Source organism: Carcharodon carcharias, chromosome 7 (genome assembly GCF_017639515.1).
Source record: "Carcharodon carcharias isolate sCarCar2 chromosome 7, sCarCar2.pri, whole genome shotgun sequence".
Lineage (NCBI taxonomy): Eukaryota > Metazoa > Chordata > Chondrichthyes > Lamniformes > Lamnidae > Carcharodon > Carcharodon carcharias.
The window spans coordinates 186,294,568-186,309,888 of NC_054473.1; the positions used below are offsets into that span (position 1 = coordinate 186,294,568).

The following is a 15,321-nucleotide window of genomic DNA, read 5'->3' on the forward strand; positions in this document are numbered from 1 at the left end:
ATAAAAGGCCAGGTATGACACAGAACTACAGATCAGGTATGTCTCAGAATTGAGATCAAGCCTGATCCATGCAGTCATCTGACCTCAGCTTGGACAATAAAGTCAGTGTCCCAAATTAGGAATGGGAAAGAATAATTGAAGTCAGGGTTTTCTCTCTTGATTATTATTCTATGACATTCCTTTACGTAGCAAACTTTCCCACCTTCCCCAAACCTAGCTCTGGAGTCATGTGTAGGTCAGTACTGGGCAAGAACAGAATCAGGGAGGGGGGGTAATCAAGACCAGTCTCAATTCTCCTCTTCATAAACACACACAATTTCCAGTAAAGGTCCTAAAGTCACTGAGCTCAATTGTACTGTGCTTACTGCTGGTCTAAAGATCAACTAATTAGGTGCAAACCAGGGACTTTCCTAGTCTTAATATGCATTTATTAACCACATACTCAAATACAGAATTAGCAACAACTCGTGCATAAAACAGCGATCGTACGTACTTGAGACGAGCTATTAAAAAACACTTAAATTCCAACTCAATTCATTCTGTAAACAACTGGACATTCACAGCTTTATTTTTTTTGCGATGCCGCATCTCACGGGATAACAATCCTACCTTTGTGCAGACAACCAGTACCGGAATGCCCAAATTGTGCGTTAGTACATTCTCGCCCAATGGCAAAACCACCTCCTCATCTTCCTGTCCAGATACTGGGGCTCTCCTTTGTGGGGACCCATGAGATCCTTCTTCAGGCTCCACGTACTCCTGGAATTCCTTCACCACTAGGGACAGAGGAGATGAAAGCAGCATAAAATTAGGCGCGAGAAAAAGCATTTAGGTCATTAATCTCACTCTTCCCACAGACCACTGCAAATCAGAAGTCAGCTTTCTCTCCTTGCCTCCCAATCCAAGATCTTCTTTCTCTCTCCTCAACTCCCTCATGATTCAAAACAGATATAGGCGAGGCAATGGCATAGTGCTGTGTCACTGGACTAATAATCCAGAGAACCAGGGTAAAGCTCTAGTGACCCGCCAGATTAATAAAAATCTGGAATCAAAAGTCCAATAATGACCATGTAAAAATCCATATGGTTCACTAATGCCCCACCTTCACATTGAGGGTGCCCTTCAGCATGTTGTGTGGCCCTGCCACCGTGCTAGATGCGATAGATTTCAAACAGATCCAGCAACTCAAGACTGGGCATCCATGAGGCGCTGTGGGCCATCAGCAGCACCAGAATTTTAATCAAACACAATCTGTAACCTCATGGCCTGGCATATTCCCCCACTCTACCATTACCATCAAGCCGGGGATCAACCCTGGCGAATCCCCAATCAACAGACCTGATCCAAGCTCTGCAGTCCTGCCACATCCAGTCGTGAATGATGGTAGACAATTAAACAACTCACTGGAAGGGGAGGCTCCACAAATATCTCAATCCTCAATGATGGAGGAGTCCAGCACATCAGTGCAAAAGAAAGGCTGAAGCATTTGCTACAATCTTCAGCCAGAAGTGCCGAGTGGATAATCCATCTCGGCCTCTTCCAGAGTTCCCCAGCATCAGAGATGCCAGTCTTCAGCCAATTCAGTTCACTCCACATATCATCAAGAAAAAGCTGAAGACACTGGATAGTGCAAAGACTATGGGCACTGACAATATTCTGGCAATGGTGCTGAAGACTGTTCCAGAACTTGCCGCGCCCCTAGCCAAGTTGTTCCAGTACAGCTACAACACTGACATCTACCCAGCTATGTGGAAAATGCCCTGGTATGTCCTGTACACAAGAAGCAGGACAAGTCCAAGCGGCCAATTACCACCCCATCAGCCTACTCTCAATCATCAGTAAAGTATTGGAAGGGGTCATCAACAGTGCTATCAATCAGCACTTGCTCAATAATAACCTGCTCAGTGACACCCATTTTGGGTTCTACCAGTGCCACTCAGCTCCTGATCTCAATACAGCCTTGGTTCAAACACGGACAAAAGAGCTGAACTCCCGAGGCGAGGTTAGAGTGACTGCCCTTGACATCAAGGTCACATGTGACTAGGTGTGGCATCAAGGAGCCCTAGCAAAACTGGAGTCAATGGGAATCAGGGGGAAAACTCTCCACTGGTTGGAGTCATACCTAGCAAAAGAAGATAGTTGTCGTTGTTGGAGGTCCAACATCTCAGCTCCAGGGCAGTGCTGCAGGAGCTCCTCAGGGGAATGTCCTTGGCCCAACCATCTTAGTTGCTTCATCAATGACTTTCCTTCCATCATAAGGTCAGAAGTGGGGATGTTCACTGATGATTGCACAATGTTCAGCACCATTCACGACTCCTCAGATACTGAAACAGTCTGTAACCAAATGCAGCAAGACTGGACAATATCCAGGCTTGGACTGCCAAGTGGCAAGTAACATATGCGCCACACAAGTGTCAGGCAAGAGCCATCTCCAACAAGAGAGAATCTAACCATTGCCTCTTGATGTTCAATGGCATTATCATCACTGAATCCCCCACTATCAACATTCTGGGGGTTATCACTGACCAGAAACTGAACAGGACGAACCATATAAATACTGTGCCTACAAAAGCAGGTCAGAGGCTAGGAGTCCTGCAACGAGTAACTCACCTCCTGACTTCCCAAAGCCTGTCCACCATCGACAAGGCACAAGTCAGGAGTGTGGTGGAATACTCTCCACTTGCCTGGATGAGTGCAGCTCTAACAACACTCATGAAGCTTGACACCATCCAGGAGAAGAAGCCCGCTTGATTGGCACCCCATCCACAAACATTCACTCTCTCCACCACTGATGCACAGTAGCAGCAGTGTGTACCATCTACAAGATGCACTGCAGGAATTCACCAAGGCTCCTTAGACAGCACCTTCCAAACACATGACCACTACCATATAGAAGGAGAAGGCAGCACACAGGCTGGAACACCACCACCTGGAAGTCCCCCTCCAAGTCACTCACTATCCTGACTAGGAAATATATTCCGTTCCTTCACTGCTGCTGGATCAAAATCCTGGAACTCCCTTCCTAACAGCACTGTGGGTGTACCTGCACCACATGGACTGCAACGGTTCAAGGCAGCAGCTCACCACCACCTTCTCAAGGGCAAGTAGGAAGGGCAATAAATGCTGGCCCAGCCAGAGAAGCCCATAACCCGTGAATGAGTAAAAAAAATCCTCAACGATTGATTATAAAGCCAATTCCTTTGCAAAATTGCAATTAGCTTCTTCACCAGTCACCTATTCCATATTTCACTGTCCTGTGGGGAAACCCATTCTGTCTAATCTCACATCTTGCTTGAGGCTGTGCATTTTGTAATATCTCGCTACCTGAGCCATTTACAAAATTCACAGCCTCCAGCAAGTTTACTGGTTAAAATTTGAAATCGACAGGCATGTGGTAGAACTAGTCACAGTACACTGAGATGTATGACTAAACTAAATTAGGGGAGGCGATGGCGTAGCAATATTGTCACTGGACTAGTAATCCAGAGACCCAAGACCCTTGTCCTCACTTATCACTCCACCAGCCTCCACATTCAAAGGATCATCCTCCACCATTTCTGCCAACTCCAGCATTATGCCACTACCAAACACATCTTCCCTTCACCCCCTCCGGCAGCATTCCGCAGGGATCGTTCCCTCCAGGACACCCTGGTCCACTCCTCCACCACCCCCTACACCTCAACCCCCTTCCATGGCACCTTCCCATGCAACCGCAGAAAGTGCAACATCTGCCCCTTTACTTCCCCCCTCCTCACCGTCCAAGGGCCCAAACACTCCTTTCAAGTGAAACAGCACTTCACTTGCACTTTCCTCAATTTAGTCTTCTGCATTCGCTGCTCCCAATGTGGTCGCATCTACATTAGAGAGACCAAATGCAGACTGGGTGACCACTTTGCAGAACACTTTCAGTCTGTCCGCAAGCATGACCCAGACCACCCTGTCGCTTGCCATTTTAACACTCCACCCTGCTCTCATGCCCACATGTCCATCTTTGGCCCGTTGCAATGTTCCAGTGAAGCTCAACGCAAACTGGAGGAACAGCACCTCATCTTCTGATTAGGCATTTTGCAGCCTTCCGGACTTAACATTGTGTTCAACAACTTCAGATTATGAACTCACTCCTTCATCCCCACCCCTTTCTGATCCCCCCTTTTCCAATAATATATATATATTTTTATATAGATTTTTCTTTTCCCACCTATTTCTATTATTTTTAAATGTATTTCCATTCATTGTTTTATCTCCACCTTTTAGCCCATTTCAATCCCTTCCCCCTGCCCCACCCCCACTAGGGCCATCTGTCACTTGCTCGTCCTGCTTTCTACCCTTAATGTCACCATTAGCACATTCCATAGTTAATATCACCACCGTCAACACCCCTTTGTTCTTTTGTCTATGACATCTTTGGCAATCCCTTCTTTGCCTCCACCTATCACTGGCCCTCTACCCAGCTCTACCTGTCCCACCCCCCTCACCTTATATTTCATCTCATTTCTATTTTTCCTTAGTTCTGATGAAGAGTCATATGGACTCAAAACGTTAACTGTCTTCCTCTCCGCAGATGCTGTCAGACCTGAGTTTTTCCAGCTATTTTTGTTTTGGTTTCAGATTTCCAGCATCCGTAGTATTTTGCTTTTATTTTGACCCAAGATAACGCTCCGGGAACATGGGTCCGAATCCTGCCACGGCAGAAGGTGGAATTTTAATTCAGTAAAAACCTGGAATTAAAAATCTAATAACAAAACTATTGTTGATTCTTCGCTAATGTCCTTTAGGGAAGGAAATCTGCCGATCTTACCATGTGACTCCAGACCCACAGCAATCTGAACAAGGGCAATAAATGCAGGCTGACCCATGAATAAAAATAAATTAAGCTGATTTTCAGTTTCATATTTTAGAGGTACACAGAGCCAGACACCATAGCTGGTTTACTCAATGTAACAGCCATTTCCTGAATCATAGCCAGATCATTTATTTTCTCTCCACAGATGCTGACTGACCCGAGTATTTCCACATTTTCTGTTTTTATTGCAGCTTTTACGTATCACCATTCATGTCACATTTCCCATGTACGTACACAGAATCAAATGTCACACAGTCAGCAGGTGGGAACTGGGCACGTTTGGAGCAGTGTGGGTTCCTGTTTCATTTCACACACAGAGGCCAGAACCATACAACAGTACAAAGGACAGTTGGGTGCAGCATGCTGACTGAAACCAGAACAACTGGAGGAAGATAAAAGCACCTAAATTGAACAAGATCAAAGAATGTTCACATTGGAGTTGGAATGGCACACAGGAGAACAGCTCTAATGTACACGTTGCAGGTTTTTTTCAAAGGGGAGCTAAGGGTTGTGCATCAGCACTGCTCTCCCACAACATAAACTATGCAATACTACTGAAAAACCTTGAAACTATCCCCACTGTAACAATGCTAAGAGCAGCTATGCAGAAAAAAAGATTTTACAGGACCATGCAAACTCCTGAACAGCAGTGGCTAATTTCCACCCAATGCACTCCAACCGCCAGTGAACGCCCAGTAATGTAACATGTCTTTCCTCAGAGACACTGAAAAGAGATATTAACCAGACGCTGGAAGCTGATCACATATTGTCTTAGAAGCTGCTCACAGTACTTCAATTGATATATTGTTCTTAGTGGCTGTTGCTGGTTCTCAAGATTAGGATCCAGATCTATCCTGTTCTTCTTGGCTTTCTGAAATAGAACATTTTGGACTTCATAGGTGTGATGTTACACTGCACACAGTCTAGGGACATGCTTCCCTCTCTGCTACCAGTTCACAGAGAGAGAGAGAGAGAGAGACACAGACACACACAAAGTTTGAAAATAAAGCTAAAGGCAAGACTGCTCCCTATTCATCCTATAATATAAAGACCCTAAATCAAGCTTGAAATCCTACCCATGCTGATCACAGACCAACTCATGGGGGCTGCAAAAACCTTTTGCGAATTTATAGAAATCCTTTCAGAACATAATTGCATGTTTGTCCTACAGAAGTCTTAGGGATGAATGCAGTACTGAACAGTCACAGCAGAATGAATGTTTAAGCACAGCAGACAGATCGGGTTTTAGTGCAGCACACCTCCCTCTCAAAGTAAATAGTGCAGTACAATAGACTGTAATAAGTTTATTCAAGATTAGCCAAACAATAGTTATTGATTCACCCATGGCGGAGAGAAGATAATATCAGCTACATGTCATCTCCCTCTCACCGCCCCCACCACCCAAAGACTTAAATAAAAAAGTCAACTGATATTTTCAAGACTATGGTGGATAGGTTTTTGTTGGGCAAGACTATCAAGGGATATGAAGCAGAATTGGTTACATGGAGTCAAGGTACAGGTCAGCCATGATCTCACTGAATGGCAGAACAGGCTCAAGGTACTGGATGATCCACTCCTGCTCCTATTTGTTTATGTTCGGACTGAAGACTGTGCGCACTTGTGAAAAAGCTCCGAGGAAAGCGAAGAGAACATGGTTTCATGATGTCAAAGGGCAGGGAAGAAAAATTCCTCCTTCCACATTAATTGATGGACCTAATTACAACCCAATGACACAGCAACTGCAGTATACATACACACTCTCCACTCCAACCCACGTTATTCTATAAATGGGCAGCACTTGGGATGTTAATTTTGTTCTCTTTTCTGAATGTGACCGGCTTTCAAAGTGAGCTCCTGCAATCAAGTTGCATAAGATGAAATCCAAGGCCATTGGATTTTCTTTTAAACTTCTCATGAAGGGTCTACATGCAAAAGGTTAAGTTACTTGGTCTCTCTACAGGTGCTAACCAATGCACTAAGTGCTGACAGTACTTTCTGCCTATGGTTTTATTTTGCAGCAAGTTGCAGGGAAAAGCAAAGTCAGGCAAATAACAAAGATCCCTATTTTTGTTTGCTTTGTAATTTTCAAGGCACGTTCTGTCTCGGCGCCACTCTGGTCTGGAGCGAAGTTGAAAAATCGATTCGAGAGCCGAGAAACAACAATGCCTCTGAAACAGATGAAACCCCAGTTGAAATTCATAAACACAACTGAAATATACTTCTGACATGGCCGCACAATCTCCTGCCCCTTACCTGGGAAAAGGGATGCACACTAGGGGGGGTGTCAGGGACACTATGATTCAAGAAAGGAGAGAAGTCCGATAGAGGTAACAACAGAGACGCTGCCCTGCTAGCAAGAGTGAACATCCACACATCTGACCTCATGACGGAGGGAAAGTTACTGATAAAACAACTGAAGATCACTAGACCTATGACATTAACCTAAGGAACTCCTGCAGGATGGGGGGGTTGTCTTATGAGGAAGGGTTGGACAGGCTAGGCCTGTATCCACTGGAGTTTAGAAGACTGAGAGGTGATCCTACTGAAACATAAGATCCTGAGAGGACTTGACAAGGTGGATGCTGAAAGGGTGTTTCCCTTGGGGGAGAGGCGAGAGCTAGGGGACAGAGTTTAGAAATAAGAGGTCTTCCATTTAAGATGGAGATGAGAAGAAACTTTTTCTCTCAGAAGTTAATGAATCTTTGGAATGCTCTTCCTCAGAGCACAGTGAGGCAGGGTCAATGAATATTTTTAAGGTGAAGTTAGACAGGTTCTTCACTAGCAAGAGAGTCAAAAGTTATGGGGTGGGGGGCAAGGTGTGGTAAGGCAGAATGTGGAGTTGAGACCACAATCAGATCAGCATTGATCTTATTGAATATTGCAGCATGCTCAAGGGACCGAATGGCTTACTCCTGGTCCTAATTTATATATATGTACATATCAAGTCCTCGAGCTGAGATGATTGGCCTCCAATAATCACAGCATCTAACCTTGTGATACATATGACTCCAACCAGGACACTTGTCTCCCCAATCCTCACTGACCTTAATTTTGTTAGGGCCCCTTGATGCCACGCTCATCAAATGTTACCTTGATGTCAAGGGCAGTCACTCTCACCTCTGGAATTCAGTTCTTTTAGCCTTGTTTGAATCAAGGTTGTATTGAGCCTTGAGCTTAGCGGCATTGGCACAACCTGAGCATTGATGAGCAAGTTATGGCTAATTGCAACAAGAAAGCTCTGATGACGATACCTTCTGTCATTTATTTAGCTCATAATTAAGGGTTTCGATGAGGTGATGGTAATTGACTGGGTTAAGTTTGTGCTGCTTTTTGTGGATAGGACATAGCTGAGAAATTATCCACATCATCTAGATGACGGTGCCTTGGCTGCACTGGAATAGCTTGGTTAGCAGGAGCAAATGCTGAAATTGAAATTTTTTGAAATTGTCCGGCATGCCCAAGACTAGGTAATGAGAAAAGTTTACATTGTGATCACACTCACTCCTCATTTGCATAAATTTTCATTTGCTTTACTTAACTCCATTCATTTCATTGTTTATAGGATTCTGCTGACGCTAGCCTGAAGCTGCTGCATTTGCCTAAATGACAGTCACTGCATTCCAAAGTGATTCACCACTTGAAGTGCTTTCATGTGTTTTCACCATATGCCAATCTAAGTATTTCCCAAATATTTTTCAATCTAAAACTGGGTAATTGAGTAGCTCTCAGTTTTAAATGGGTGAGGTCCCAGGTTCCTTCAGCCAATGAGAAAGAGGAAACAGACATATCGGGTTTGCAAACCAAACTGCTACTCCAGCACATCAAGTCACTTCCGCCGCATCCCTGTAAAATTAGACCTGTTTACTTCCCGTTTCACAGACACTTGGTCTGCTGTGTTATTTTGGCTTCTGGCCAAGACAGAAATATTATATAGACGAATGTGGAGCTGAAAGAATGAAGGGTGTCACAACCTGTCATATGGGTTGTAACACCAACTATCACAGAAGATTTATGTCAGCCACAGACTGTGTCAACTTGGCTCAGCTGACACCGCCTGCCTCAGAAGCACATAGATTTTAAGCCACAATTGGACTTGATCAGATAATCTAGGTTAACATTTCAGTGCAATCCTGAGGGAGGGCAGCATTGATTTAAATGTTATCCAGTGGGTAAGAGGTTAACCTGAGGTCCTATCTTGCCCATTCAGGTGACTGTGGAAGATCCTGTGGTCCGATCTTTTAGCTTTTTTATTTATTCACGGGACGTGGGCATCACTAGCTGGGCCAGCATTTATTGCCCATTTCCAGTTACCCTTGAGGTGGTGGTGATGAGCTGCCTTCTTGAACCGCTGCAGACCATGTGGCTGCCTTCTTGAACCGCTGCAGACCATGTACTGTAGGTGAACACCCACAGTGCTGTTAGGAAGGGAGTTCCAGGATTTTGACCCAGTGACAGCGAAGGAACTGCGATATATTTCCAAGACAGAATGGTGAGTGACTTGGAGGGGAACTTCCAGGTGGTGGCGTTCCCATCTTTCTGCTGCCCTTGTCCTTCTAGATGGTAGTGATAGTGGGTATGAAAGATGCCTTCTAAGGAGCCTTGGTGAATTCCTGCAGTGTGTCTTGTAGATGGTACATACTGCTGCTACCGTGCGTCAGAGGTGGAGGGATTGAATGTTTGTGGGTGCGGTGCCAATCAAGCAGGCTGCTTTGTCCTGGATGGTGTCAAGTTTCTTCAGTGTTGTTGGAGCTGCACTCATCCAGGCAAATGGGGAGTATTCCATCACACTCCTGACTTGTGCCTTGTAGATGGTGCAGGCTTTGGGGAGTCAGGTGGTCAGCTACTCGCCGCAGAATTCCTAGCCTCTGACCAGCTCTTGTAGCCAAAGTATTTATATGGCTAGTCCTGTTCAGTTTCTGGTCAATGCTAACATCCAGGATGCTGATAGTGGGGGACTCAGTGATGGTAATGCCATTGAACATCAAGGGGCAATGGTTAGGTTCTCTCCTGTTGGAGATCGTTCCTCCCTGACTCTTGTATAGAATGAACGTTGCTTGCCACTTGTCAGCCCAAGCCTGGATATTGTCCAGATCTTGCTGCATTTGGACATGGACTGCTTTCAGTATCTGAGAAGTTGCAAATGATGCTGAACATTGTGCATTCATCAGCGAACATCCCCACTTCTGTCCTCATGATGGAAGGAAGATCATTTATGAAGCAGCTGAAGATGGTTGGGCCCAGGACACTACCCTGAAGAATTCCTGCAGTGATGTCCTGGAGCTGAGATGGCTGACCTCCAACAACCACAACCATCTTCCTGTGTGCTACGTATGACTCCAACCAGAAGAGAGTTTTACCCATCAACTTCAGTTTTGCTAGGGCTCCTTAATGCCCACATTCAGTCAAATGCTACCTTGATGTCAAGGGCAGTCACTCTTACCTCACCTCGGGAGTTCAGCTCTTTTGTCCAGGTTTGAACCAAGGCAGTAATGAGGTCAGGAGCTGAGTGGACCTGTGGAACCCAAACTGGGCGTCAGTGAGCAGGTTACTGCTAAGCAAGTGCTGCTTGATAGTACTGTTGATGACCCCTTCCATTACTTTACTGATGATTGAGAGTAGACTGATGTGCTGGTAATGGGCCAGGTTGGACCTATCCTGCTTTTTGTGTACAAGACATACCTGGGCTAATTTTCACATAGCCGGGTATGTGCCAGTGTTGTGGCTGTACCGGAACAGTTTGGCTACGGGCACAGCAAGTTCTGGAGCATGGGTCTTCAGTACTATTGCAGTAATATTGTCAAGGCCCATAGCCTTTGCACTATCCAGTGCCTTCAGCTGTTTCTTGATATCCCATGGAGTGAATTGAATTGGCTGAATCTGTGATGCTGGGAACCTCCGGAAGGGGCAGTGATGGATCATCCTCTCGGCATTTCTGGCCTTCTTATCTTTTGCACTGATGTGCCGGTGCTACTCCATCATTGAGGATGGGGATAATTGTGGGGCCTCTCCCTCCAGTGAGTTGTTTAACTGTCCACCGCCATTCACGACTGGATGTAGCGAGGCTGCAGAACTTAGATCTAATCCATTAGTTGTGGGATCGCTTAGTTCTATTGTCTATCACTTGCTGCTTATGCTGTTTGGCACCAAGTAGTCCTGTTTTATAGCTCATTTTTAGGTATGCCTGGTGCTGCTCCTGGCATGCCCCCCTGCACTGTTCATTGAACCAGGGTTGATCCCCTGGCTTGATGGTAATGGTAGAATTGGGGATATGCCAGGTCATGAGGTTACAGATTGTGTTCGAGTACAATTCTGCTGCTGCTGATGGACCACAACGTCTCAGGGATGCCCAGTCTTGAGTTACTAGATCTGTTCGAAATCTATCCCATTTCACACAATGGTAGTGCCACACAACACAATGGAGAGTATCCTCAATGTGAAGGGACCACTTTGTCTCCACAATGACTGTGTATTGGTCCCTCCTACTGATGCTGTCTTGGACAGATGCATCTGCAGCAGGCAGGTCAGTGAGGATGAGGACAGCTATGTTTTTCCCTCACCACCTGCCTCAGACCCAGTCTAGCATTTATGTCCTTTAGGACTCAGCCAGCTCAGTCAGTAGTGGTGCTACCGAGCCACTCTTGGTGATAGACATTGAAGTCCCCCACCCAGACTACATTCTACACCCTTGCCACCTTCAGTGCTTCCTCCAAGTGGTGCTCAACATGGAAGAGTACTGATTCATCAGCTGAGGAAGGGCTAAGTAGTCAGGAGGCTTCCTTGTTCATGTCTGGCCCAGTACCATGAGACTTCACGTGGGCCGGAGTCAATGTTGAGGACTCGCAGGACAACTCCCTCCTGACAGTTTCCCACTGCACCACCACCTCTGCTGGGTCTGTACTGCCAGTGGGTCAGGACATGTCCAGGGATAGCAATGGTGGTGTCTGGGACATTATCTGTAAAATATGATTCTGTGAGGATGACTATGTCAGACTGTTGCTTGACTAGTCTGTGAGACAGCTCTCCCAATTTTGGCACTAGCCCCAAGGTGTTAGTAAAGAGGACTTTGCATGGTCGACAGCGCCGAGTTTGCCGTTGTAGTTTCCGGTGCATAGGTCAACGCCGGGTGGTCTGTCTGGTTTCATTCCTTTCTTGAGACTTTGTAGCAGTTTGGTACAACTCAGTGGCTTTCTAGGCCATTTCAGAGGGCAGATAAGAGTCAACCACATTGCTGTGGATCTGAAGTCACATGCAGGCCAGACCGGGTAAGGAGGTAGATTTCCTTCCCTAAAGGGTCTGAACCAGACGGACTTTTACAACAATTGATAATGGTTTCATGGTCATCATTAGGCTTTGATTGATTTGTATTGACTTGTATTAGATTTTTATTGAATTCAAATTCCACCATCAGCCATGGCAGGATTCGAACCTGGGTCCCTAGAGCATTACCCTGGGTCTCTGGATCACGAGTCCAGCAACAATATCACTGTGCCATCACCTCCCCTTTAAGGAGGTAACAGGCAAGATAGATAAAAGGGAACCAGTAGATGTAATATATTTGGATTTCCGAAAGGCACTCGATAATGTACCACACAAGACTACTTAAGATGGTGTTGGGGGTAGTATATTAGCATGGATAAAGGACTGGCTAACTAATAGAAGACAGAGAGTTGGCATAAGGGGGGCATTTTCAGGATGGCAACCTGTAACTAGTGGAGTGTCACAGGGATCAGTGCTGGGGCCGCAACTATTTACAATATATATTAATGACTTGGATGAGGGAAGTGAATGTACTATCGCCAAGTTTGCGGATGACACAAAGATAGGTGGAAAGGCAAGTGGTGAGGATGACACAAAGAGTCTACAGAGGGATATAGACAGGTTAAGTGAATGAGCAAAAACGTGGCAGATGGAACATAAAGTGAAGTGTGATGTTATGTACTTTGGCAGGAAGAATAGAGGAGCTGAATATTATTTAAATGGAGAAAGACTGAAGAAAGCTGCAGCAAAGAGGGATTTGGAGGTCCTCGTGCATGAATTGCAAAAAACTAGCATACAAGTTCAACAGGTAATAGAGAAGGCAAATGGAATGTTGGCCTTTATTTCAAAGGGAATGGAGTACAAGAATAGGGAAATCTTGCTAAAACTACACAAGGCACTAGTTAGACTACACCTAGGATACTGTGAACAGTTTTGGTCCCCTTATCTAAGATACTGGCATTGGAGGCAGTCCAGGGAAGGTTCACTAGGTTGATCCCAGGGATGGAGGGATTTTTTTATGAGGAGAGGTTGATTCAGTTGTTTTCATTGGAATTTAGAAGAATGAGAGATGACCTTATTGAAACATATAAGATCCTTAGGGGGCTTGACAGGATAGATACTGAGAGGTTGTTTCCCCTTGTGGGAGGGTCTAGGACCAGAAGGCATAATCTCAGAGTAAGGGGGTGCCCATTTAAGACAGAGGTGAGGAGGAATTTCTTCTCTGGGGGCAGTCAATCTGTGGAATTCTTTATCACAGAGGACTGTAGAGGCTGGGGCGTTAAATATATTCAAGGCTGAGATACACAGATTTTTAATCAGTAAGCCAATCAAGGGTTATGGGCAAAAGGCAAGGAAAGTGGAATTCAGGATTATCAGATCAGCCATGATCTCATTGAATAGTGGAGCAGGCTCGATGGGCCGAATGGCCTACTTCTGCTCCTACATCTTAAGTTCTTGTGGTCACTCTGCCATCACCTCCCCTGGGCAATGGTCTTCTCTCAGCCTGTACCAAACAGATTAGCCAAATCATTAATCTCTGTTATCTATGGGACATCGCTGGTACAGTGAGTCACATCATTTCAAAGTAGAACATGAGTGATGTATTTTAACATGTTTAATAATGTAAGACTCACATTGCCATTCTGTAATGTTGGAAAGTTGTTATATACATGTACTGGTGAGTTTTGCCTCCAAATCCCATATGGGCAACCAACATATATTATGGATATGCCAGCAACAGACTCTTCACATTGTGTTTCTTGTACACAACCAGCGCTACCATACCTCACTCACATGGCAGGGGGTGGTGAGGACAAACCTACTTTCCAAATTTAAACTCAAGCTTGACATGCAAAACACTCCAACCGTTCTGCAAACAAGCAAACTTACTTCAATCCACTGCCAATATTGTTGTATAACAGTCCCGCGCATTTGATTATGATGTTCATAATAAGCTGTTTAGCTTATATCAGCCTAGGCTTGTCTCAGTTAAATCAGCACTGGTCACTTTTCTTGGAAGCTCGGCTACGAACTTCCACCCGAGACTCTTAATAGTTCAGTTGGTAGTGAAAAGCTGTGAAATTTCATAAATTACTTTTCGTGAAGAAAGTCATTTCCCTACCTCAGCTCTGCCATGGCAAAGACTCTACTGCCCTCTCATTACAGCATCTAATAACATCTTAAACAATTCCATGGCTTTTACTTCTATTACTGGCACCGACTAGTCCACTGCCCATGATCACTTTCGAAGTAAAGTAGTGCCTGATATCAGTGTGAAGTTGTGAATTTATCAAGCTGAACCCATGTGTCCATCATTCTGTTGTGTCCAGTTTAGGAGGAATTGCAGAACTTTGTAGATTTTCAAAGCATAAACATTCCCCTGAATAATTTTAATTTGGTTGCTTGTTATCCACTTGTTAATTGACAGCTGGGAGGCTGGCTTTATTTAACTTCTAACAGGACATGTAGAAAACAGGTTTTAAAAATTGGGAGATTACACAGTTTCTCTGTCATTTGAGTAGGATAGCATTTGAAAGGTCCAGCCTCTGTGACATCAACAACAAGACAAACTGAACAATGGACTAAAGCTTCATCAACTTGATGATGTATCTGCTCCATTTTGTAACTTGGAAACTGGTTTCATGCCATTCAGATGTCCGTGAGTACTCAACGACTCACTGCAGGCTGTTTAATCCTTAAAATACTGAGATCAGCCAATTAAAGCTGCAGAAATCCATGCTGCTTTTAGATACAGAAGGAGCAAATAACAAAAGTAGTGTCCATATGTAGCATAATTACCCCAGATCAGGCAGTCTCCACAAAATATGGAAGAAATCACCACACGTTGTGTGTCAGAGACTGTATGTGGACAGCTAAAAGCCAAGCGTTAGGAAGGATGTAGTGAGAGGTTTCTAAAGAATAGAAGTCTATACATTTGTGGGCACCATATCACATTTGAGATACACCTTCGAAGTCAAGAATCCTCCCTCCCACATTACAGCAGTGTCATATAATTTCAGTCCTCTTTGTTGCTGTGACAACAGTTCAATTGGTAACAAAAACAGAAACAGAAATACCTGGAAAAACACAGGTCTGGCAGCATCGGCGGAGGAAAGCACAGTTGACGTTTCAAGTCCTCATGACCCTTCAACAGAACTAAGTAAAAATAGGAAAGGGGTGAAATATAAACTGGTTTGGGAGGCGCGCGTTGTTGGGACAAT

The 15,321-nt window shown here is 44.8% G+C and overlaps 1 protein-coding gene across 2 annotated transcripts in view; it reads right to left on the reverse strand.

Annotated features, from left to right (window-relative positions):
• dync1li2 (dynein, cytoplasmic 1, light intermediate chain 2) overlaps positions 1 to 15,321 on the reverse strand; it is a 100,501-nt gene that overhangs the window by 55,950 nt on the left and 29,230 nt on the right. For both annotated transcript variants that reach the window (XM_041192766.1, XM_041192767.1), the window contains exon 5: positions 610 to 776. In XM_041192766.1, the coding sequence (XP_041048700.1) occupies positions 610 to 776 (167 nt within the window). The remainder of the gene's footprint in view (positions 1 to 609; positions 777 to 15,321) is intronic.